This window comes from Trifolium pratense, linkage group LG5 (genome assembly GCF_020283565.1).
Source record: "Trifolium pratense cultivar HEN17-A07 linkage group LG5, ARS_RC_1.1, whole genome shotgun sequence".
In the NCBI taxonomy this organism is placed as follows: Eukaryota; Viridiplantae; Streptophyta; class Magnoliopsida; order Fabales; family Fabaceae; genus Trifolium; species Trifolium pratense.
Genome location: NC_060063.1, coordinates 26,841,713 through 26,865,655, shown reverse-complemented (window position 1 = coordinate 26,865,655; position 23,943 = coordinate 26,841,713). Strand labels below are relative to the sequence as shown.

Below are 23,943 nucleotides of genomic sequence, written 5' to 3'. Positions count from 1 at the left end.
TCATATAAGATCTTGTTTGATTTGTTTCGATATATATATATTTTTTTTAAAAATATCAAATTTCTATAATTTTTACTAATAGAATTAAATATAATCGTAATCAAAAGTATGTATTGGCATACGTGCACTGGTCAAACGATTCTTATATTTTGGGACGAAGGGAGTACATACTTTCGTATGTTAAGACGTATTCACGCTAAAGCTTGAGTTAAAGCTTGCTCTATTCTAGAGATAGCTTTCATCATCCTAACCCTTGTAACCCTCCTAACCCTTTTAATCCTTCTAACCCTTATTTAAGGACAAATAATACTACATGGTAACCCTTAAGTCGTTATAATAAAATAAAATATGGATTAACACTAATTTAATATGGATTAAGGATAAATAATAAGTGATATTTTTTGCTTATAATATGAGAAGAGACAGTAGTTTTTATTTATTACCAAGTTATTGCTTTTTGTGTTTTTTCTGTTGTGACACTCTTGATGCATATAATATAAACAGAGTAGTCAATAGTCATAGGCAAGGTATAATTTGTGATCAAATAGGCTGCTGCTATCTTGAAATTTGAGTGTTGATTAAGTGGTTTTCAACTGTTACTATATTTTGAAACATAAAATGCCAATCATCTGTTGTTGATCCTTTATGAGTTCCTTGAGGGTGTGTATTTACATAGTTTTAGTCTTACTCATTCATTGGAACTCATGTTATTGTTGTGTGTCTTTCTTTGCGTCTTTTGAACTTTGTGCTTGTTATTATTTCAAAAAGATATTTGTGGTTGATGATTAATGACACAAAACATATAAGGGAAATTATGCAAATCTTCTATAGCCAAATTAGGATAGATATAAATGTAATGATAGCTCATATTTTTTATAGGCACTGTCACGAATGCTTAGTATTGTTTATGAGGTCATTGAAATTTTGTTATTTTGAATCTGAAAATGCTGTGTGAAGGATGATGAGTGGATAGAGACTATGGAGCTATGGGAAAGCAGGCTTCTTTCTGTTGCTGATGTCATTTGTGAGCGGCTGGCATGCGGGTTGCATCTTCCCCTTGATTCATTCATATGTCGGGTGAGTGACTTATGGCTCATTTTTAGGGAAAATTACTCATCATCAATGTTGCTCCATATTTGTAGCATTTACTTTTTCTTTTTTGAGAAATTTTAGCATTCTTTTAGGGAAATTAAGATTACATCTTCCTTTCATGTTGTTGTCAAAAAACAAAAATACAATTAAGATTACATCTTTCCTTTCATGTTGTTGTCAAAAAACAAAAACAAAAATATAACAGTTTCTCTTTTTCTTTTCTGTCAGCGATTTAATCCACTGGTTTCTACTGGGATGAATCTTGAAGGAGAAAAAGAGGGCAAAATTTTGGAAATTCCACACTGGGATTATAATCTTCTTAGTGTCCAAGCAGGCCACAAATATGTGGGACTCAACCTTTGGTCCAAAAAGGACCGAAAGGTTGAGATCAACATACCTGCGGGCCATCTAGCCATCATTGCTGGCAAACAACTTGAACAACTCTCAGGAGGTAAGATAATTGCTCCCAAACATGAATCTGTGCTGAGCAAGAACATCATGAAAGAGTTAGAGAAACATAAAGATAAAGAACATCGCAACATTAGTTCGTGGAGGATTACCTCCACCTTGTTTACACAACAAGCTTGAGACTTTCCTCCCAATGGAACCTAAGAAGAAGGCGGAGTCAAACCTCAACTATCCAGCTGTGAAAAGAATGAGAAATGAGATGTTTACATATTGTTCTGCAACAAGCCTCCTCATTTGTTGCAAGTTTTGAGATTTGTTCCATTTAACTTTGCTGCTTAGCCTAAATTTGTCCATATAATGACTCGAAAGGTTTTGATAGTATTTGATAAGAATGATTGAGTGTTACTGATAACTTTGCTGCTTAGCCTAAATTTGTCCATATAACTTTGATTCCAATTTTGGTATTCATATGGTAGTGTTATACATTATGTGATGATTTCTACGGTTACATTATTTGTTGGCAAAATCACCAGTCCGAAGGTTCGTTCCAAATCGAGCTTTGGATAACTGACAGATTACATAATTAGACATCTATTTATTCATTGATGTTGTTTGCATAAGTTTAATAAACTACTTTAACTCTTTAAACTAAAATTTATTCAGATTACACATAAGTCGTTAGTAGGTTATTTAAGACGTATTCACGCTAATTCAAGTATTTTAGTTCAACTAATATGCATAAATCATTCTCCATTCTACTAAAATCAAACTCGCATCACTTAAGATCTATTAACCCTAATTCAATAATTGTTAAGTTAACTGAGATTCCGAAGATTCCTTAATTAACTACTCCATCCGTCCCATTTTATAAGATCCTCTTTGACTAAATGCACTATTTATATGTCTTGTTTTGATCATATTTTTCTAAAAGTATATAAATATAAACATTATCATATAAGATCTTGTTTGATTTGTTTCGATATATATATATTTTTTTAAAAATATCAAATTTCTATAATTTTTACTAATAGAATTAAATATAATCGTAATCAAAAGTATGTATTGGCATACGTGCACTGGTCAAACGATTCTTATATTTTGGGACGAAGGGAGTACATACTTTCGTATGTTAAGACGTATTCACGCTAAAGCTTGAGTTAAAGCTTGCTCTATTCTAGAGATAGCTTTCATCATCCTAACCCTTGTAACCCTCCTAACCCTTTTAACCCTTCTAACCCTTATTTAAGGACAAATAATACTACATGGTAACCCTTAAGTCGTTATAATAAAATAAAATATGGATTAACACTAATTTAATATGGATTAAGGATAAATAATAAGTGATATTTTTTGCTTATAATATGAGAAGAGGCAGTAGTTTTTATTTATTACCAAGTTATTGCTTTTTGTATTTTTTCTGTTGTGACACTCTTGATGCATATAATATAAACAGAGTAGTCAATAGTCATAGGCAAGGTATAATTTGTGATCAAATAGGCTGCTGCTATCTTGAAATTTGAGTGTTGATTAAGTGGTTTTCAACTGTTACTATATTTTGAAACATAAAATGCCAATCATCTGTTGTTGATCCTTTATGAGTTCCTTGAGGGTGTGTATTTACATAGTTTTAGTCTTACTCATTCATTGGAACTCATGTTATTGTTGTGTGTCTTTCTTTGCGTCTTTTGAACTTTGTGCTTGTTATTATTTCTAAAAGATATTTGTGGTTGATGATTAATGACACAAAACATATAAGGGAAATTATGCAAATCTTCTATAGCCAAATTAGGATAGATATAAATGTAATGATAGCTCATATTTTTTATAGGCACTGTCACGATTGCTTACTATTGTTTATGAGGTCATTGAAATTTTGTTATTTTGAATCTGAAAATGCTGTGTGAAGGATGATGAGTGGATAGAGACTATGGAGCTATGGGAAAGCAGGCTTCTTTCTGTTGCTGATGTCATTTGTGAGCGGCTGGCATGCGGGTTGCATCTTCCCCTTGATTCATTCATATGTCGGGTGAGTGACTTATGGCTCATTTTTAGGGAAAATTACTCATCATCAATGTTGCTCCATATTTGTAGCATTTACTTTTTCTTTTTTGAGAAATTTTAGCATTCTTTTAGGGAAATTAAGATTACATCTTCCTTTCATGTTGTTGTCAAAAAACAAAAATACAATTAAGATTACATCTTTCCTTTCATGTTGTTGTCAAAAAACAAAAACAAAAATATAACGGTTTCTCTTTTTCTTTTCTGTCAGCGATTTAATCCACTGGTTTCTACTGGGATGAATCTTGAAGGAGAAAAAGAGGGCAAAATTTTGGAAATTCCACACTGGGATTATAATCTTCTTAGTGTCCAAGCAGGCCACAAATATGTGGGACTCAACCTTTGGTCCAAAAAGGACCAAAAGGTTGAGATCAACATACCTGCGGGCCATCTAGCCATCATTGCTGGCAAACAACTTGAACAACTCTCAGGAGGTAAGATAATTGCTCCCAAACATGAATCTGTGCTGAGCAAGAACATCATGAAAGAGTTAGAGAAACATAAAGATAAAGAACATCGCAACATTAGTTCGTGGAGGATTACCTCCACCTTGTTTACACAACAAGCTTGAGACTTTCCTCCCAATGGAACCTAAGAAGAAGGCGGAGTCAAACCTCAACTATCCAGCTGTGAAAAGAATGAGAAATGAGATGTTTACATATTGTTCTGCAACAAGCCTCCTCATTTGTTGCAAGTTTTGAGATTTGTTCCATTTAACTTTGCTGCTTAGCCTAAATTTGTCCATATAATGACTCGAAAGGTTTTGATAGTATTTGATAAGAATGATTGAGTGTTACTGATAACTTTGCTGCTTAGCCTAAATTTGTCCATATAACTTTGATTCCAATTTTGGTATTCATATGGTAGTGTTATACATTATGTGATGATTTCTACGGTTACATTATTTGTTGGCAAAATCACCAGTCCGAAGGTTCGTTCCAAATCGAGCTTTGGATAACTAACAGATTACATAATTAGACATCTATTTATTCATTGATGTTGTTTGCATAAGTTTAATAAACTACTTTAACTCTTTAAACTAAAATTTATACAGATTACACATAAGTCGTTAGTAGGTTATTTAAGACGTATTCACGCTAATTCAAGTATTTTAGTTCAACTAATATGCATAAATCATTCTCCATTCTACTAAAATCGAACTCGCATCACTTAAGATCTATTAACCCTAATTCAATAATTGTTAAGTTAACTGAGATTCCGAAGATTCCTTAATTAACTACTCCCTCCGTCCCATTTTATAAGATCCTCTTTGACTAAATGCACTATTTATATGTCTTGTTTTGATCATATTTTTCTAAAAGTATATAAATATAAACATTATCATATAAGATTTTGTTTGATTTGTTTCGATATAACCCACACAGTCCGAAGACAACGGGGCTCTGATACCAATTGTAACGCCCAAACCCATTATTTATATATTTCTTCCTTAGTAAAATCTTTTTCAAAATACGCAACGGAAAATCACATTTAATTTATTGAATGTCGGTTCGAGTATTACACTCCTCTACCAAAATAATACTAATGTTGTTAATTAGTAAAAATACTTGTTTATACAAATGTTAAATCAACTAATGTATTTATTAGCTATACAAAACAACCTAGATAAGGAGATTCTATATACATATAAAACCCCTTTTCCCGTGTCACAATCAGAGCAGAGCTTCACCGACGACTCGACATCGAATACCACAAAACCTGTAAATCTGGACCCCCAACGGTCCAGCACATAACACATAAAAGAGAGTTAGATAACATACTCAAATTATACAAGTGTAAGTAAATGGTACTTAAACACTTCTTCATAAAAACATGCATAATCATACATTATACATATACATCACCATCATTCATGCGTATTCATATATCATGCATATACTTCATTTATCACCTAATCAAACATCCACAAAATACACCAAACATATAGTTTCACGTCGTCTCGGACAATACCAAAACATCAACAAATACATTGTTCAGATTATGGTCATGACGGACCCTGCGTTGTTCATTTTATAGTCATGACGGACTCTGCTCCTCACATACGGATTAACAATCAACATTTACCAAGTATGTGTCAAACATCATTTATTATAAAATGCACACATAATCCCTAATGCAATCTAATGCTTCACATTCATGTTATGTCCTCTAGACACCTCTAATGCATGTGGTACCATCGTCTTTATCAGAGTATTTCACCTCCGATATCCGTCTTTATCAAACAAATATAGTTCGATATCCTTCTTTATTGGACAAGCCAATATCCCTAAATATTCATGATGCATGCACTCAAACTCATGAATATATTCATCAACAATTTTGGCATATAGCCCGTCAACAATAACGTGGAACACTATCCAACGTCCGTCTTTATTAAGATAATCAATACCTTAATATCCGTCTTTATTAGAATAACATAATTCTAATATCCTTCTTTATTAAGTTGATTAACACCTTAATATACTTCATTTATACTTCATACATGATTAACAATCGTTATAAGCATCAACAAGCATCAACAAGCATCAACAATCATGTAAGAATAAGACACTGATTGAAAATACATGCAAAGGAAGATAGCAGATGAAAAATTGGTGAAATCTGCAGCATTTCCGCCTGGGGCGGAAATATTTACGTTTGAGGCGCAAAAACATCTGAAAGGTTGGCTGCTCACTGCTCTTCCGTTTCAGGCGGAAATTATTGTGCCTGAGGCGGAAAAACATGCGTTTTCTACACAAAAACGCCCAAAAATCCCATTTTTCATGTTATAAATCCCAAAAGAGTTTGTATTCAAGTGCTACAAACATATCTAAACACAAAAGGACGGTTCATTTCACCGATCTACCATTTTTACTACGAAAAAGTAGAGATTTAACACTTTTACTCAAAACTCTCAAGAACACAAAGTTCTTGAGTTTAATCATCTATAAACTTCGTTTTTAACCATTAAATTCGTTCATTCATCATGTTAAAAGCAAGTTAAGCATGTTAAGAACCTTAGGGACGATTTCCATCAAGAAAATCCATTCACAACTAAAACGAAAATGGGGTGGAGGAAGTTCGGGTGAGGAGAAATCGACATTCTCCCCTTCCTCGAGTCACCCACGAATATGAAATCTACTCTCTTACCTGGATTCGAAGAAAACACGACGAAGATCTCGAATCCCTAGCTCTCCCCTTGCTCTAGCTCCCAAGCTCTCCTCTTCTTCCTCTCTTTCTCACAAGAACATGAGAAAAATGAAATGTTTCTCCCTTCCCCTAGGCCATATGGGCGCCCCTCACACACACAAGGCCCATTGGGCCTCAAGCCCAATTGGCTTGGCCCAATAACACGTTAACTCTCTCTCTACTCGCTTAATAACTAAAGTACTCGATAAATAACTCTAGTTATTAACTTAATTAAAATTCCACGTTAAATAAAATATTTTAACACATAAAAATAATAATATGAAAATTGGGTCGTTACAACTCTCCCCTACTTAAAGGATTTTCGCCCTCGAAAATTACGCTACTAAAACAACTCCGGATAACTCCTGTATCCGACCCTCCAATGAAACGTTCAAAACACTGCACATTACCAAGTTTGACAAAATTAATTTATCCCATCCAACACAATTTTTGTCTATTTATCAACAAGAGATCAAGGACGGCCAGTTCCTCAATTTGTCGATAAATATTCAACAATCATGATATCGGCACAAAACAGTCTTATCAAACCGCTAAAACGTCCACTCCGCACGAAACATCCATAGATTCATATTCTACGGTACTCACAACTCTACCCCAAAACAGGTACAACTAATCGAACACACTCCGAAAAGATACTCCCGTGGAATACTCCATAACTCCACAAATCCTATAAGTCTCTGATTCCCTCATGAATCACTTAACCGTGTTACATCACTTATTCATATTCGAATCTTATTCCAACTTATCACTCGATAATTCAATTCCAACAATCACTTGATGACCAACATTCTCAAACTCCATTGACACATGCTAAAAACTACCGTCTCTAACCGTCAAATTCCTTTTCTCACATTGAGTCGAATCCAATACGACTACTCTGTTCCCAAGTAATCTCTCAACCAATATTTGCATTCCTTAACGCAAACATTTTCCAATACCACTTCTCTTTAATCCCTTAGCAATTTGCTACTTCAAAATTAGGCTACCGCCTAAAATTGGTTCTCCAAACAATCATAACCTCTATCTCGTTGATTCCAAACGACATCTTCAATTTGCCCATAATCCATCTATCGATGTTCCTCATCATCTTGTATTGCAACAAGCACACTCTTCTCCGTTTATTCACTCATCGAATTAAATCCACAAAGCTCCAAATACTCGTCATACGATCTAATCCCATCCATTAAATTCTAATCAACCTTTGTCTTAGTATTCTTACTCATGACTCCTTGTCTAATCCCAATATGACATCTCTAGAAAATTTCCAAAATTCTCGTCCAAATACATTTTAAGTTATGCACCAAGTTACTACCGTTTCATCATCCATGATGAAACAATTTAAAATCCTTTACTTCATTGTCACCGATTACGACCATACTACATCAACATCCACGATGCATCTAACAAAACTAGTCTCTACCGACTCTTCCATTCCACAAATCCAAATTCCTTAGCAAATACTTACTCACTCTTATCTTGTGGGCACTATCAAATGCTCTCTGACACTTACCTTAGGCATCACCTTCAACTCCTTACTATATGTGCTCAAACACAACATCTACTCACATGTGCGATAATCCTTTTCGCAAATTCTCACTTAACACAAGTCACTTCCAACATTATCTCCCATTACTCATTCTCTGCTCGTTCTTCAACAGCTAACTTTCTTATTTCCAATCATTCTAAGACGTTACTACTCACTTAGCTTCATCTCAACCTCCAAGACTCTACGTTCTCATTCAACATCGACACAAATTGCCCTGTCATTATCCAAATCCAATTACCCTTTCTTCGGCAAGCCTCTCACAAAATCTTTCGAATTGTTATCCTACTTCCATCTTCGAATAAACTCGACTACTCATACAATCCTCACTTCCAACGATTCAACAAACATACCAATCCTATTATGATATTTCTCAATTCCATTCTCATCTACTTTAAAACCTACTTCCCTTCATCAATTAATTAACACCAACAGTTCACTAATCTTCACATCTCTTTCTCTAAGTTTCTCAAACCTCTTCTAGAAATCACCTCGCACACTAGACTTAGAACTCCGACTTGTTCAACCAATTCAACATACTACCATATGCACGACTCACGTAAAACTTCTTACTCCAACATCCGGTACAACATCCGATCCCCTTGGATGACAACTTACTTCAAAATCATCACCTCTCAAGAATCCTAATCACTTCCACTTCTACATATTCAACTTCTTCTAATCGAATAGGTACTTCAACTTCGCTCCACACAAACCATATATCCATACTTCTAGTGCAACACACGATCCTTGATCGTCCCGAATGCTCTTCATCTTACTTAACCAATCTCACTAACGCCTCACGGCGAAACACTTGGTCCGACAACTCCTCTTCTAATAGTTTCTCACAACTTGTTGCGCCCATTCATTCCACTTCGAACAACGTCGCCAATTCCTGAATATTCCGCTTCAAGAACATCTCTACTCATCTCATCTTCTCACGATCGAAACATCTCGGAGGGATATAACCTTCTCCCCCACTTATCTCAAAACCACCTACACTCTTCCACTAGAACTTCTGGTGCTCACACCTAACGGTTCTATCGTCTCTAAACATATTCTTCCCAAAAGAAGAAACTAGTATCGACATCGTTTACACGCATGTCGCATACAGGGGACAAAACCTAACCCACGATACCTAAACACTCACACAAAATCATGCAAGCATTCAAGTAACCTATACTTCCCTCACTTCTCAAAGTTAGGAAATCAAAACAACACAAGAAAAATGAACATTGCATAGCAATAATTCATATTCACATTAAATCAACTCAGAACAAGACGTCAACAAAATAAATTTCTTGTCTGGCTCCCTCGCTTAGCAAAAGCTAGCGAGCTCCCGGCGAGACAAGTCAAAAACATTCACAGGATTTAGCAAGACTTAGCGAGACTCAGCGAGGTTCATTCTTCGCCTAGCGAGCACATCCAAAAATCTGGGTGCTCTGCTACGGTTTTGAACTTACGCTCACTAAACTCTCGTTTTCTCGACTCACTAATCCACAAAATCCAAAACATCAAGCATATAACATCATTATAGACTTGAAAGCACAATTAGAATCATGCATCACAATTACAACATAGGATTATGAGATCTTCTTGTTTTTACTCATAAAATGCATAGCAATTCAAATGCCTAGTAATCATCTAGCACATGTTATAAACAAACATATAACAAACACATACCAGGACACATTAATATCCTACTCTTCTCACCATTTTGAAAATTAATTTTCACTCACCCAAAAGAAAATAACTCTATATTTTCATCAAAATCTTCAAGAAATAATATTAGTTTTTAAAATTATTTCAAATCATTACCACATGCAGTTTTATATCATGCCGGATCGTCACATGCAGTTTTACATCATGCCGGATCATCAACAATTAGCAAATAAGCATCAATCCATCAAGTTTAAACTACAAAAAGGTTAAACTCTACGCATATACAACTATTATAAACATAGGAGTATAGCACTCACACCATTAATCACAAAAAGAACGAATAATTAATCCAATTCACATCACTCATAGTTCCTAAATGAACAACATGAATGATTTCACAAAACAAACACAACAATATTGTTAGACAAACACGACTGACACACAACACTCACTTGGTCTGACTGCACAGATCTGCTCTGATCGACACATAACCCACACAGTCCGAAGACAACGGGGCTCTGATACCAATTGTAACGCCCAAACCCATTATTTATATATTTCTTCCTTAGTAAAATCTTTTTCAAAATACGCAACGGAAAATCACATTTAATTTATTGAATGTCGGTTCGAGTATTACACTCCTCTACCAAAATAATACTAATGTTGTTAATTAGTAAAAATACTTGTTTATACAAATGTTAAATCAACTAATGTATTTATTAGCTATACAAAACAACCTAGATAAGGAGATTCTATATACATATAAAACCCCTTTTCCCGTGTCACAATCAGAGCAGAGCTTCACCGACGACTCGACATCGAATACCACAAAACCTGTAAATCTGGACCCCCAACGGTCCAGCACATAACACATAAAAGAGAGTTAGATAACATACTCAAATTATACAAGTGTAAGTAAATGGTACTTAACCACTTCTTCATAAAAACATGCATAATCATACATTATACATATACATCACCATCATTCATGCGTATTCATATATCATGCATATACTTCATTTATCACCTAATCAAACATCCACAAAATACACCAAACATATAGTTTCACGTCGTCTCGGACAATACCAAAACATCAACAAATACATTGTTCAGATTATGGTCATGACGGACCCTGCGTTGTTCATTTTATAGTCATGACGGACTCTGCTCCTCACATACGGATTAACAATCAACATTTACCAAGTATGTGTCAAACATCATTTATTATAAAATGCACACATAATCCCTAATGCAATCTAATGCTTCACATTCATGTTATGTCCTCTAGACACCTCTAATGCATGTGGTACCATCGTCTTTATCAGAGTATTTCACCTCCGATATCCGTCTTTATCAAACAAATATAGTTCGATATCCTTCTTTATTGGACAAGCCAATATCCCTAAATATTCATGATGCATGCACTCAAACTCATGAATATATTCATCAACAATTTTGGCATATAGCCCGTCAACAATAACGTGGAACACTATCCAACGTCCGTCTTTATTAAGATAATCAATACCTTAATATCCGTCTTTATTAGAATAACATAATTCTAATATCCTTCTTTATTAAGTTGATTAACACCTTAATATACTTCATTTATACTTCATACATGATTAACAATCGTTATAAGCATCAACAAGCATCAACAAGCATCAACAATCATGTAAGAATAAGACACTGATTGAAAATACATGCAAAGGAAGATAGCAGATGAAAAATTGGTGAAATCTGCAGCATTTCCGCCTGGGGCGGAAATATTTACGTTTGAGGCGCAAAAACATCTGAAAGGTTGGCTGCTCACTGCTCTTCCGTTTCAGGCGGAAATTATTGTGCCTAAGGCGGAAAAACATGCGTTTTCTACACAAAAACGCCCAAAAATCCCATTTTTCATGTTATAAATCCCAAAAGAGTTTGTATTCAAGTGCTACAAACATATCTAAACACAAAAGGACGGTTCATTTCACCGATCTACCATTTTTACTACGAAAAAGTAGAGATTTAACACTTTTACTCAAAACTCTCAAGAACACAAAGTTCTTGAGTTTAATCATCTATAAACTTCGTTTTTAACCATTAAATTCGTTCATTCATCATGTTAAAAGCAAGTTAAGCATGTTAAGAACCTTAGGGACGATTTCCATCAAGAAAATCCATTCACAACTAAAACGAAAATGGGGTGGAGGAAGTTCGGGTGAGGAGAAATCGACATTCTCCCCTTCCTCGAGTCACCCACGAATATGAAATCTACTCTCTTACCTGGATTCGAAGAAAACACGACGAAGATCTCGAATCCCTAGCTCTCCCCTTGCTCTAGCTCCCAAGCTCTCCTCTTCTTCCTCTCTTTCTCACAAGAACATGAGAAAAATGAAATGTTTCTCCCTTCCCCTAGGCCATATGGGCGCCCCTCACACACACAAGGCCCATTGGGCCTCAAGCCCAATTGGCTTGGCCCAATAACACGTTAACTCTCTCTCTACTCGCTTAATAACTAAAGTACTCGATAAATAACTCTAGTTATTAACTTAATTAAAATTCCACGTTAAATAAAATATTTTAACACATAAAAATAATAATATGAAAATTGGGTCGTTACATACTCTGTTTATATTATATGCATCAAGAGTGTCACAACAGAAAAAACACAAAAAGCAATAACTTGGTAATAAATAAAAACTACTGCCTCTTCTCATATTATAAGCAAAAAATATCACTTATTATTTATCCTTAATCCATATTAAATTAGTGTTAATCCATATTTTATTTTATTATAACGACTTAAGGGTTATCATGTAGTATTATTTGTCCTTAAATAAGGGTTAGAAAGGTTAAAAGGGTTAGGAGGGTTACAAGGGTTAGGATGATGAAAGCTATCTCTAGAATAGAGCAAGCTTTAACCCAAGCTTTAGCGTGAATACGTCTTAACATACGAAAGTATGTACTCCCTTCGTCCCAAAATATAAGAATCGTTTGACCAGTGCACGTATGCCAATACATACTTTTGATTACGATTATATTTAATTCTATTAGTAAAAATTATAGAAATTTGATATTTTTAAATATATATATATATATATATATATATATATATATATATATATATATATATATATATGTATATATCGAAACAAATCAAACAAGATCTTATATGATAATGTTTATATTTATATACTTTTAGAAAAATATGATCAAAACAAGACATATAAATAGTGCATTTAGTCAAAGAGGATCTTATAAAATGGGACGGAGGGAGTAGTTAATTAAGGAATCTTCGGAATCTCAGTTAACTTAACAATTATTGAATTAGGGTTAATAGATCTTAAGTGATGCGAGTTCGATTTTAGTAGAATGGAGAATGATTTATGCATATTAGTTGAACTAAAATACTTGAATTAGTGTGAATACGTCTTAAATAACCTACTAACGACTTATGTGTAATATGTATAAATTTTAGTTTAAAGAGTTAAAGTAGTTTATTAAACTTATGCAAACAACATCAGTGAATTAATAGATGTCTAATTATGTAATCTGTCAGTTATCCAAAGCTCGATTTGGAACGAACCTTCGGACTGGTGATTTTGCCAACAAATAATGTAACAGTAGAAATCATCACATAATGTATAAAACTACCATATGAATACCAAAATTGGAATCAAAGTTATATGGAAAAATTTAGGCTAAGCAGCAAAGTTATCAGTAACACTCAATCATTCTTATCAAATACTATCAAAACCTTTCGAGTCATTATATGGACAAATTTAGGCTAAGCAGCAAAGTTAAATGGAACAAATCTCAAAACTTGCAACAAATGAGGAGGCTTGTTGCAGAACAATATGTAAACATCTCATTTCTCATTTCTCATTCTTTTCACAGCTGGATAGTTGAGGTTTGACTCCGCCTTCTTCTTAGGTTCCACTGGGAGGAAAGTCTCAAGCTTGTTGTGTAAACAAGGTGGAGGTAATCCTCCACGAACTAATGTTCCGATGTTCTTTATCTTTATGTTTCTCTAACTCTTTCATGATGTTCTTGCTCAGCACAGATTCATGTTTGGGAGCAATTATCTTACCTCCTGAGAGTTGTTCAAGTTGTTTGCCAGCAATGATGGCTAGATGGCCCGCATGTATGTTGATCTCAACCTTTTGGTCCTTTTTGGACCAAAGGTTGAGTCCCACATATTTGTGGCCTGCTTGGACACTAAGAAGATTATAATCCCAGTGTGGAATTTGCAAAATTTTGCCCTCTTTTTCTCCTTCAAGATTCATCCCAGTAGAAACTAGTGGATTAAATCGCTGACAGAAAAGAAAAAGAGAAACCGTTATATTTTTGTTTTTGTTTTTTGACAACAACATGCAAGGAAAGATGTAATCTTAACTGTATTTTTGTTTTTTGACAACAACATGAAAGGAAGATGTAATCTTAATTTCCCTAAAAGAATGCTAAAATTTCTCAAAAAAGAAAAAGTAAATGCTATAAATATGGAGCAGCATTGATGATGAGTAATTTTCCCTAAAAATGAGCCATAAGTCACTCACCCGACATCTGAATGAATCAAGGGGAAGATGCAACCCACATGCCAGCCGCTCACAAATGACATCAGCAACAGAAAGAAGCCTGCTTTCCCATAGCTCCATAGTCTCTATCCACTCATCATCCTTCACACAGCATTTTCAGATTCAAAATAACAAAATTTCAATGACCTCATAAACAATAGTAAGCATTCGTGACAGTGCCTATAAAAAATATGAGCTATCATTACATTTATATCTATCCTAATTTGGCTATAGAAGATTTGCATAATTTCCCTTATATGTTTTGTGTCATTAATCATCAACCACAAATATCTTTTTGAAATAATAACAAGCACAAAGTTCAAAAGACGCAAAGAAAGACACACAACAATAACATGAGTTCCAATGAATGAGTAAGACTAAAACTATGTAAATACACACCCTCAAGGAACTCATAAAGGATCAACAATAGATGATTGGCATTTTATGTTTCAAAATATAGTAACAGTTGAAAACCACTTAATCAACACTCAAATTTCAAGATAGCAGCAGCCTATTTGATCACAAATTATACCTTGCCTATGACTATTGACTACTCTGTTTATATTATATGCATCAAGAGTGTCACAACAGAAAAAACACAAAAAGCAATAACTTGGTAATAAATAAAAACTACTGCCTCTTCTCATATTATAAGCAAAAAATATCACTTATTATTTATCCTTAATCCATATTAAATTAGTGTTAATCCATATTTTATTTTATTATAACGACTTAAGGGTTATCATGTAGTATTATTTGTCCTTAAATAAGGGTTAGAAAGGTTAAAAGGGTTAGGAGGGTTACAAGGGTTAGGATGATGAAAGCTATCTCTAGAATAGAGCAAGCTTTAACCCAAGCTTTAGCGTGAATACGTCTTAACATACGAAAGTATGTACTCCCTTCGTCCCAAAATATAAGAATCGTTTGACCAGTGCACGTATGCCAATACATACTTTTGATTACGATTATATTTAATTCTATTAGTAAAAATTATAGAAATTTGATATTTTTAAATATATATATATATATATATATATATATATATATATATATATATATATATATATATATCGAAACAAATCAAACAAGATCTTATATGATAATGTTTATATTTATATACTTTTAGAAAAATATGATCAAAACAAGACATATAAATAGTGCATTTAGTCAAGAGAGGATCTTATAAAATGGGACGGAGGGAGTAGTTAATTAAGGAATCTTCGGAATCTCAGTTAACTTAACAATTATTGAATTAGGGTTAATAGATCTTAAGTGATGCGAGTTCGATTTTAGTAGAATGGAGAATGATTTATGCATATTAGTTGAACTAAAATACTTGAATTAGTGTGAATACGTCTTAAATAACCTACTAACGACTTATGTGTAATATGTATAAATTTTAGTTTAAAGAGTTAAAGTAGTTTATTAAACTTATGCAAACAACATCAGTGAATTAATAGATGTCTAATTATGTAATCTGTCAGTTATCCAAAGCTCGATTTGGAACGAACCTTCGGACTGGTGATTTTGCCAACAAATAATGTAACAGTAGAAATCATCACATAATGTATAAAACTAGCATATGAATACCAAAATTGGAATCAAAGTTATATGGAAAAATTTAGGCTAAGCAGCAAAGTTATCAGTAACACTCAATCATTCTTATCAAATACTATCAAAACCTTTCGAGTCATTATATGGACAAATTTAGGCTAAGCAGCAAAGTTAAATGGAACAAATCTCAAAACTTGCAACAAATGAGGAGGCTTGTTGCAGAACAATATGTAAACATCTCATTTCTCATTTCTCATTCTTTTCACAGCTGGATAGTTGAGGTTTGACTCCGCCTTCTTCTTAGGTTCCACTGGGAGGAAAGTCTCAAGCTTGTTGTGTAAACAAGGTGGAGGTAATCCTCCACGAACTAATGTTCCGATGTTCTTTATCTTTATGTTTCTCTAACTCTTTCATGATGTTCTTGCTCAGCACAGATTCATGTTTGGGAGCAATTATCTTACCTCCTGAGAGTTGTTCAAGTTGTTTGCCAGCAATGATGGCTAGATGGCCCGCATGTATGTTGATCTCAACCTTTTGGTCCTTTTTGGACCAAAGGTTGAGTCCCACATATTTGTGGCCTGCTTGGACACTAAGAAGATTATAATCCCAGTGTGGAATTTGCAAAATTTTGCCCTCTTTTTCTCCTTCAAGATTCATCCCAGTAGAAACTAGTGGATTAAATCGCTGACAGAAAAGAAAAAGAGAAACCGTTATATTTTTGTTTTTGTTTTTTGACAACAACATGCAAGGAAAGATGTAATCTTAACTGTATTTTTGTTTTTTGACAACAACATGAAAGGAAGATGTAATCTTAATTTCCCTAAAAGAATGCTAAAATTTCTCAAAAAAGAAAAAGTAAATGCTATAAATATGGAGCAGCATTGATGATGAGTAATTTTCCCTAAAAATGAGCCATAAGTCACTCACCCGACATCTGAATGAATCAAGGGGAAGATGCAACCCACATGCCAGCCGCTCACAAATGACATCAGCAACAGAAAGAAGCCTGCTTTCCCATAGCTCCATAGTCTCTATCCACTCATCATCCTTCACACAGCATTTTCAGATTCAAAATAACAAAATTTCAATGACCTCATAAACAATAGTAAGCATTCGTGACAGTGCCTATAAAAAATATGAGCTATCATTACATTTATATCTATCCTAATTTGGCTATAGAAGATTTGCATAATTTCCCTTATATGTTTTGTGTCATTAATCATCAACCACAAATATCTTTTTGAAATAATAACAAGCACAAAGTTCAAAAGACGCAAAGAAAGACACACAACAATAACATGAGTTCCAATGAATGAGTAAGACTAAAACTATGTAAATACACACCCTCAAGGAACTCATAAAGGATCAACAATAGATGATTGGCATTTTATGTTTCAAAATATAGTAATAGTTGAAAACCACTTAATCAACACTCAAATTTCAAGATAGCAGCAGCCTATTTGATCACAAATTATACCTTGCCTATGACTATTGACTACTCTGTTTATATTATATGCATCAAGAGTGTCACAACAGAAAAACACAAAAAGCAATAACTTGGTAATAAATAAAAACTACTGCCTCTTCTCATATTATAAGCAAAAAATATCACTTATTATTTATCCTTAATCCATATTAAATTAGTGTTAATCCATATTTTATTTTATTATAACGACTTAAGGGTTACCATGTAGTATTATTTGTCCTTAAATAAGGGTTAGAAGGGTTAAAAGGGTTAGGAGGGTTACAAGGGTTAGGATGATGAAAGCTATCTCTAGAATAGAGCAAGCTTTAACTCAAGCTTTAGCGTGAATACGTCTTAACATACGAAAGTATGTACTCCCTTCGTCCCAAAATATAAGAATCGTTTGACTAGTGCAAGTATGCCAATTCATACTTTTGATTACGATTATATTTAATTCTATTAGTAAAAATTATAAAAATTTGATATTTTTAAATATATATATATATATATATATATATATATATATATATATATATATATATATCGAAACAAATCAAACAAGATCTTATATGATAATGTTTATATTTATATACTTTTAGAAAAATATGATCAAAACAAGACATATAAATAGTGCATTTAGTCAAAGAGGATCTTATAAAATGGGACGGAGGGAGTAGTTAATTGAGGAATCTTCGGAATCTCAGTTAACTTAACAATTATTGAATTAGGGTTAATAGATCTTAAGTGATGCGTGTTCGATTTTAGTAGAATGGAGAATGATTTATGCATATTAGTTGAACTAAAATACTTGAATTAGCGTGAATACATCTTAAATAACCTACTAACGACTTATGTGTAATCTGTATAAATTTTAGTTTAAAGAGTTAAAGTAGTTTATTAAACTTATGCAAACAACATCAATGAATAAATAGATGTCTAATTATGTAATCTGTCAGTTATCCAAAGCTCGATTTGGAACGAACCTTCGGACTGGTGATTTTGCCAACAAATAATGTAACCGTAGAAATCATCACATAATGTATAACACTACCATATGAATACCAAAATTGGAATCAGAGTTATATGGACAAATTTAGGCTAAGCAGCAAAGTTATCAGTAACACTCAATCATTCTTATCAAATACTATCAAAACCTTTCGAGTCATTATATGGACAAATTTAGGCTAAGCAGCAAAGTTAAATGGAACAAATCTCAAAACTTGCAACAAATGAGAAGGCTTGTTGCAGAACAATATGTAAACATCTCATTTCTCATTTCTCATTCTTTTCACAGCTGGATAGTTGAGGTTTGACTCCGCCTTCTTCTTAGGTTCCATTGGGAGGAAAGTCTCAAGCTTGTTGTGTAAACAAGGTGGAGGTAATCCTCCACGAACTAATGTTGCGATGTTCTTTATCTTTATGTTTCTCTAACTTTTTCGTGATGTTCTTGCTCAGCACAGATTCATGTTTGGGTGCAATTATCTTACCTCCTGAGAGTTGTTCAAGTTGTTTGCCAGCAATGATGGCTAGATGGCCCGCAGGTATGTTGATCTCAACCTTTTGGTCCTTTTTGGACCAAAGGTTGAGTCCCACATATTTGTGGCCTGCTTGGACACTAAGAAGATTATAATCCCAGTGTGGAATTTCCAAAATTTTGCCCTCTTTTTCTCCTTCAAGATTCATCCCAGTAGAAACTAGTGGATTAAATCGCTGACAGAAAAGAAAAAGAGAAACCGTTATATTTTTGTTTTTGTTTTTTGACAACAACATGAAAGGAAAGATGTAATCTTAATTGTATTTTTGTTTTTTGACAACAACATGAAAGGAAGATGTAATCTTAATTTCCCTAAAAGAATGCTAAAATTTCTAAAAAAAGAAAAAGTAAATGCTACAAATATGGAGCAGCATTGATGATGAGTAATTTTCCCTAAAAATGAGCCATAAGTCACTCACCCGACATCTTAATGAATCAAGGGGAAGATGCAACCCGCATGCCAGCCGCTCACAAATGACATCAGCAACAGAAAGAAGCCTGCTTTCCCATAGCTCCATAGTCTCTATCCACTCATCATCCTTCACACAACATTTTCAGATTCAAAATAACAAAATTTCAATGACCTCATAAACAATAGTAAGCATTCGTGACAGTGCCTATAAAAAATATGAGCTATCATTACATTTATATCTATCCGAATTTGGCTATAGAAGATTTGCATAATTTCCCTTATATGTTTTGTGTCATTAATCATCAACCACAAATATCTTTTTGAAATAATAACAAGCACAAAGTTCAAAAGACGCAAAGAAAGACACACAACTATAACATGAGTTCCAATGAATGAGTAAGACTAAAACTATGTAAATACACACCCTCAAGGAACTCATAAAGGATCAACAACAGATGATTGGCATTTTATGTTTCAAAATATAGTAACAGTTGAAAACCACTTAATCAACACTCAAATTTCAAGATAGCAGCAGCCTATTTGATCACAAATTATACCTTGCCTATGACTATTGACTACTCTGTTTATATTATATGCATCAAGAGTGTCACAATAGAAAAAACACAAAAAGCAATAACTTGGTAATAAATAAAAACTACCGCCTCTTCTCATATTATAAGCAAAAAATATCACTTATTATTTATCCTTAATCCATATTAAATTAGTGTTAATCCATATTTTATTTTATTATAACGACTTAAGGGTTACCATGTAGTATTATTTGTCCTTAAATAAGGGTTAGAAGGGTTAAAAGGGTTAGGAGGGTTACAAGGGTTAGGATGATGAAAGCTATCTCTAGAATAGAGCAAGCTTTAACTCAAGCTTTAGCGTGAATACGTCTTAACATACGAAAGTATGTACTCCCTTCGTCCCAAAATATAAGAATCGTTTGACTAGTGCAAGTATGCCAATTCATACTTTTGATTACGATTATATTTAATTCTATTAGTAAAAATTATAGAAATTTGATATTTTTAAATATATATATATATATATATATATATATATATATATATATATATATATATATATATATATATATCGAAACAAATCAAACAAGATCTTATATGATAATGTTTATATTTATATACTTTTAGAAAAATATGATCAAAACAGACATATAAATAGTGCATTTAGTCAAAGAGGATCTTATAAAATGGGACGGAGGGAGTAGTTAATTGAGGAATCTTCGGAATCTCAGTTAACTTAACAATTATTGAATTAGGGTTAATAGATCTTAAGTGATGCGTGTTCGATTTTAGTAGAATGGAGAATGATTTATGCATATTAGTTGAACTAAAATACTTGAATTAGCGTGAATACATCTTAAATAACCTACTAACGACTTATGTGTAATCTGTATAAATTTTAGTTTAAAGAGTTAAAGTAGTTTATTAAACTTATGCAAACAACATCAATGAATAAATAGATGTCTAATTATGTAATCTGTCAGTTATCCAAAGCTCGATTTGGAACGAACCTTCGGACTGGTGATTTTGCCAACAAATAATGTAACCGTAGAAATCATCACATAATGTATAACACTACCATATGAATACCAAAATTGGAATCAGAGTTATATGGACAAATTTAGGCTAAGCAGCAAAGTTATCAGTAACACTCAATCATTCTTATCAAATACTATCAAAACCTTTCGAGTCATTATATGGACAAATTTAGGCTAAGCAGCAAAGTTAAATGGAACAAATCTCAAAACTTGCAACAAATGAGAAGGCTTGTTGCAGAACAATATGTAAACATCTCATTTCTCATTTCTCATTCTTTTCACAGCTGGATAGTTGAGGTTTGACTCCGCCTTCTTCTTAGGTTCCATTGGGAGGAAAGTCTCAAGCTTGTTGTGTAAACAAGGTGGAGGTAATCCTCCACGAACTAATGTTGCGATGTTCTTTATCTTTATGTTTCTCTAACTCTTTCGTGATGTTCTTGCTCAGCACAGATTCATGTTTGGGTGCAATTATCTTACCTCCTGAGAGTTGTTCAAGTTGTTTGCCAGCAATGATGGCTAGATGGCCCGCAGGTATGTTGATCTCAACCTTTTGGTCCTTTTTGGACCAAAGGTTGAGTCCCACATATTTGTGGCCTGCTTGGACACTAAGAAGATTATAATCCCAGTGTGGAATTTCCAAAATTTTGCCCTCTTTTTCTCCTTCAAGATTCATCCCAGTAGAAACTAGTGGATTAAATCGCTGACAGAAAAGAAAAAGAGAAACCGTTATATTTTTGTTTTTGTTTTTTGACAACAACATGAAAGGAAAGATGTAATCTTAATTGTATTTTTGTTTTTTGACAACAACATGAAAGGAAGATGTAATCTTAATTTCCCTAAAAGAATGCTAAAATTTCTAAAAAAAGAAAAAGTAAATGCTACAAATATGGAGCAGCATTGATGATGAGTAATTTTCCCTAAAAATGAGCCATAAGTCACTCACCCGACATCTTAATGAATCAAGGGGAAGATGCAACCCGCATGCCAGCCGCTCACAAATGACATCAGCAACAGAAAGAAGCCTGCTTTCCCATAGCTCCATAGTCTCTATCCACTCATCATCCTTCACACAACATTTTCAGATTCAAAATAACAAAATTTCAATGACCTCATAAACAATAGTAAGCATTCGTGACAGTGCCTATAAAAAATATGAGCTATCATTACATTTATATCTATCCGAATTTGGCTATAGAAGATTTGCATAATTTCCCTTATATGTTTTGTGTCATTAATCATCAACCACAAATATCTTTTTGAAATAATAACAAGCACAAAGTTCAAAAGACGCAAAGAAAGACACACAACTATAACATGAGTTCCAATGAATGAGTAAGACTAAAACTATGTAAATACACACCCTCAAGGAACTCATAAAGGATCAACAACAGATGATTGGCATTTTATGTTTCAAAATATAGTAACAGTTGAAAACCACTTAATCAACACTCAAATTTCAAGATAGCAGCAGCCTATTTGATCACAAATTATACCTTGCCTATGACTATTGACTACTCTGTTTATATTATATGCATCAAGAGTGTCACAATAGAAAAAACACAAAAAGCAATAACTTGGTAATAAATAAAAACTACCGCCTCTTCTCATATTATAAGCAAAAAATATCACTTATTATTTATCCTTAATCCATATTAAATTAGTGTTAATCCATATTTTATTTTATTATAACGACTTAAGGGTTACCATGTAGTATTATTTGTCCTTAAATAAGGGTTAGAAGGGTTAAAAGGGTTAGGAGGGTTACAAGGGTTAGGATGATGAAAGCTATCTCTAGAATAGAGCAAGCTTTAACTCAAGCTTTAGCGTGAATACGTCTTAACATACGAAAGTATGTACTCCCTTCGTCCCAAAATATAAGAATCGTTTGACTAATGCAAGTATGCCAATACATACTTTTGATTACGATTATATTTAATTCTATTAGTAAAAATTATAGAAATTTGATATTTTTAAATATATATATATATATATATATATATATATATATATATATATATATATATATATATCTCGAAACAAATCAAACAAGATCTTATATGATAATGTTTATATTTATATACTTTTAGAAAAATATGATCAAAACAAGACATATAAATAGTGCATTTAGTCAAAGAGGATCTTATAAAATGGGACGGAGGGAGTAGTTAATTAAGGAATCTTCGGAATCTCAGTTAACTTAACAATTATTGAATTAGGGTTAATAGATCTTAAGTGATGCGAGTTCGATTTTAGTAGAATGGAGAATGATTTATGCATATTAGTTGAACTAAAATACTTGAATTAGCGTGAATACGTCTTAAATAACCTACTAACGACTTATGTGTAATCTGTATAAATTTTAGTTTAAAGAGTTAAAGTAGTTTATTAAACTTATGCAAACAACATCAATGAATAAATAGATGTCTAATTATGTAATCTACTTTAACATAAGTTTAATAAACTACTTATGCATAAGTTTAATAAACTACTTTAACTCTTTAAACTAAAATTTATACATATTACACATAAGTCGTTAGTAGGTTATTTAAGACGTATTCACGCTAATTCAAGTATTTTAGTTCAACTAATATGCATAAATCATTCTCCATTCTACTAAAATCGAACTCGCATCACTTAAGATCTATTAACCCTAATTCAATAATTGTTAAGTTAACTGAGATTCCGAAGATTCCTTAATTAACTACTCCCTCCGTCCCATTTTATAAGATCCTCTTTGACTAAATGCACTATTTATATGTCATGTTTTGATCATATTTTTCTAAAAGTATATAAATATAAACATTATCATATAAGATCTTGTTTGATTTGTTTCGATATATATATATATATATATATATATATATATATATATATATATATAT

At 33.0% G+C, this 23,943-nt stretch overlaps 2 protein-coding genes across 2 annotated transcripts; both read left to right on the top strand.

Annotated features, from left to right (window-relative positions):
- Positions 1 to 978: 978 nt before the first annotated feature.
- Positions 979 to 1,680, top strand: LOC123886354. Its single transcript, XM_045935679.1, has 2 exons — positions 979 to 1,077; positions 1,321 to 1,680. Exons 1-2 carry the CDS (start codon positions 979 to 981, stop codon positions 1,678 to 1,680), a joined length of 459 nt encoding a protein of 152 aa, XP_045791635.1.
- Positions 1,681 to 3,427: 1,747 nt separating this feature from the next.
- On the top strand, positions 3,428 to 4,129 carry LOC123886352. The gene is made up of 2 exons (XM_045935678.1): positions 3,428 to 3,526; positions 3,770 to 4,129. Exons 1-2 carry the CDS (start codon positions 3,428 to 3,430, stop codon positions 4,127 to 4,129), a joined length of 459 nt encoding a protein of 152 aa, XP_045791634.1.
- Positions 4,130 to 23,943: the final 19,814 nt, after the last annotated feature.

Excerpts from the sequence above, each read along its gene's own strand:
- LOC123886354 (XM_045935679.1), top strand. The coding sequence starts at position 979 with ATGGAGCTATGGGAAAGCAGGCTTCTTTCTGTTGCTGATGTCATTTGT. Across the intron at positions 1,078-1,320 it reads TTGATTCATTCATATGTCGG|CGATTTAATCCACTGGTTTC; the intron begins GTGAGTGACTTA and ends CTTTTCTGTCAG.
- LOC123886352 (XM_045935678.1), top strand. The coding sequence starts at position 3,428 with ATGGAGCTATGGGAAAGCAGGCTTCTTTCTGTTGCTGATGTCATTTGT. Across the intron at positions 3,527-3,769 it reads TTGATTCATTCATATGTCGG|CGATTTAATCCACTGGTTTC; the intron begins GTGAGTGACTTA and ends CTTTTCTGTCAG.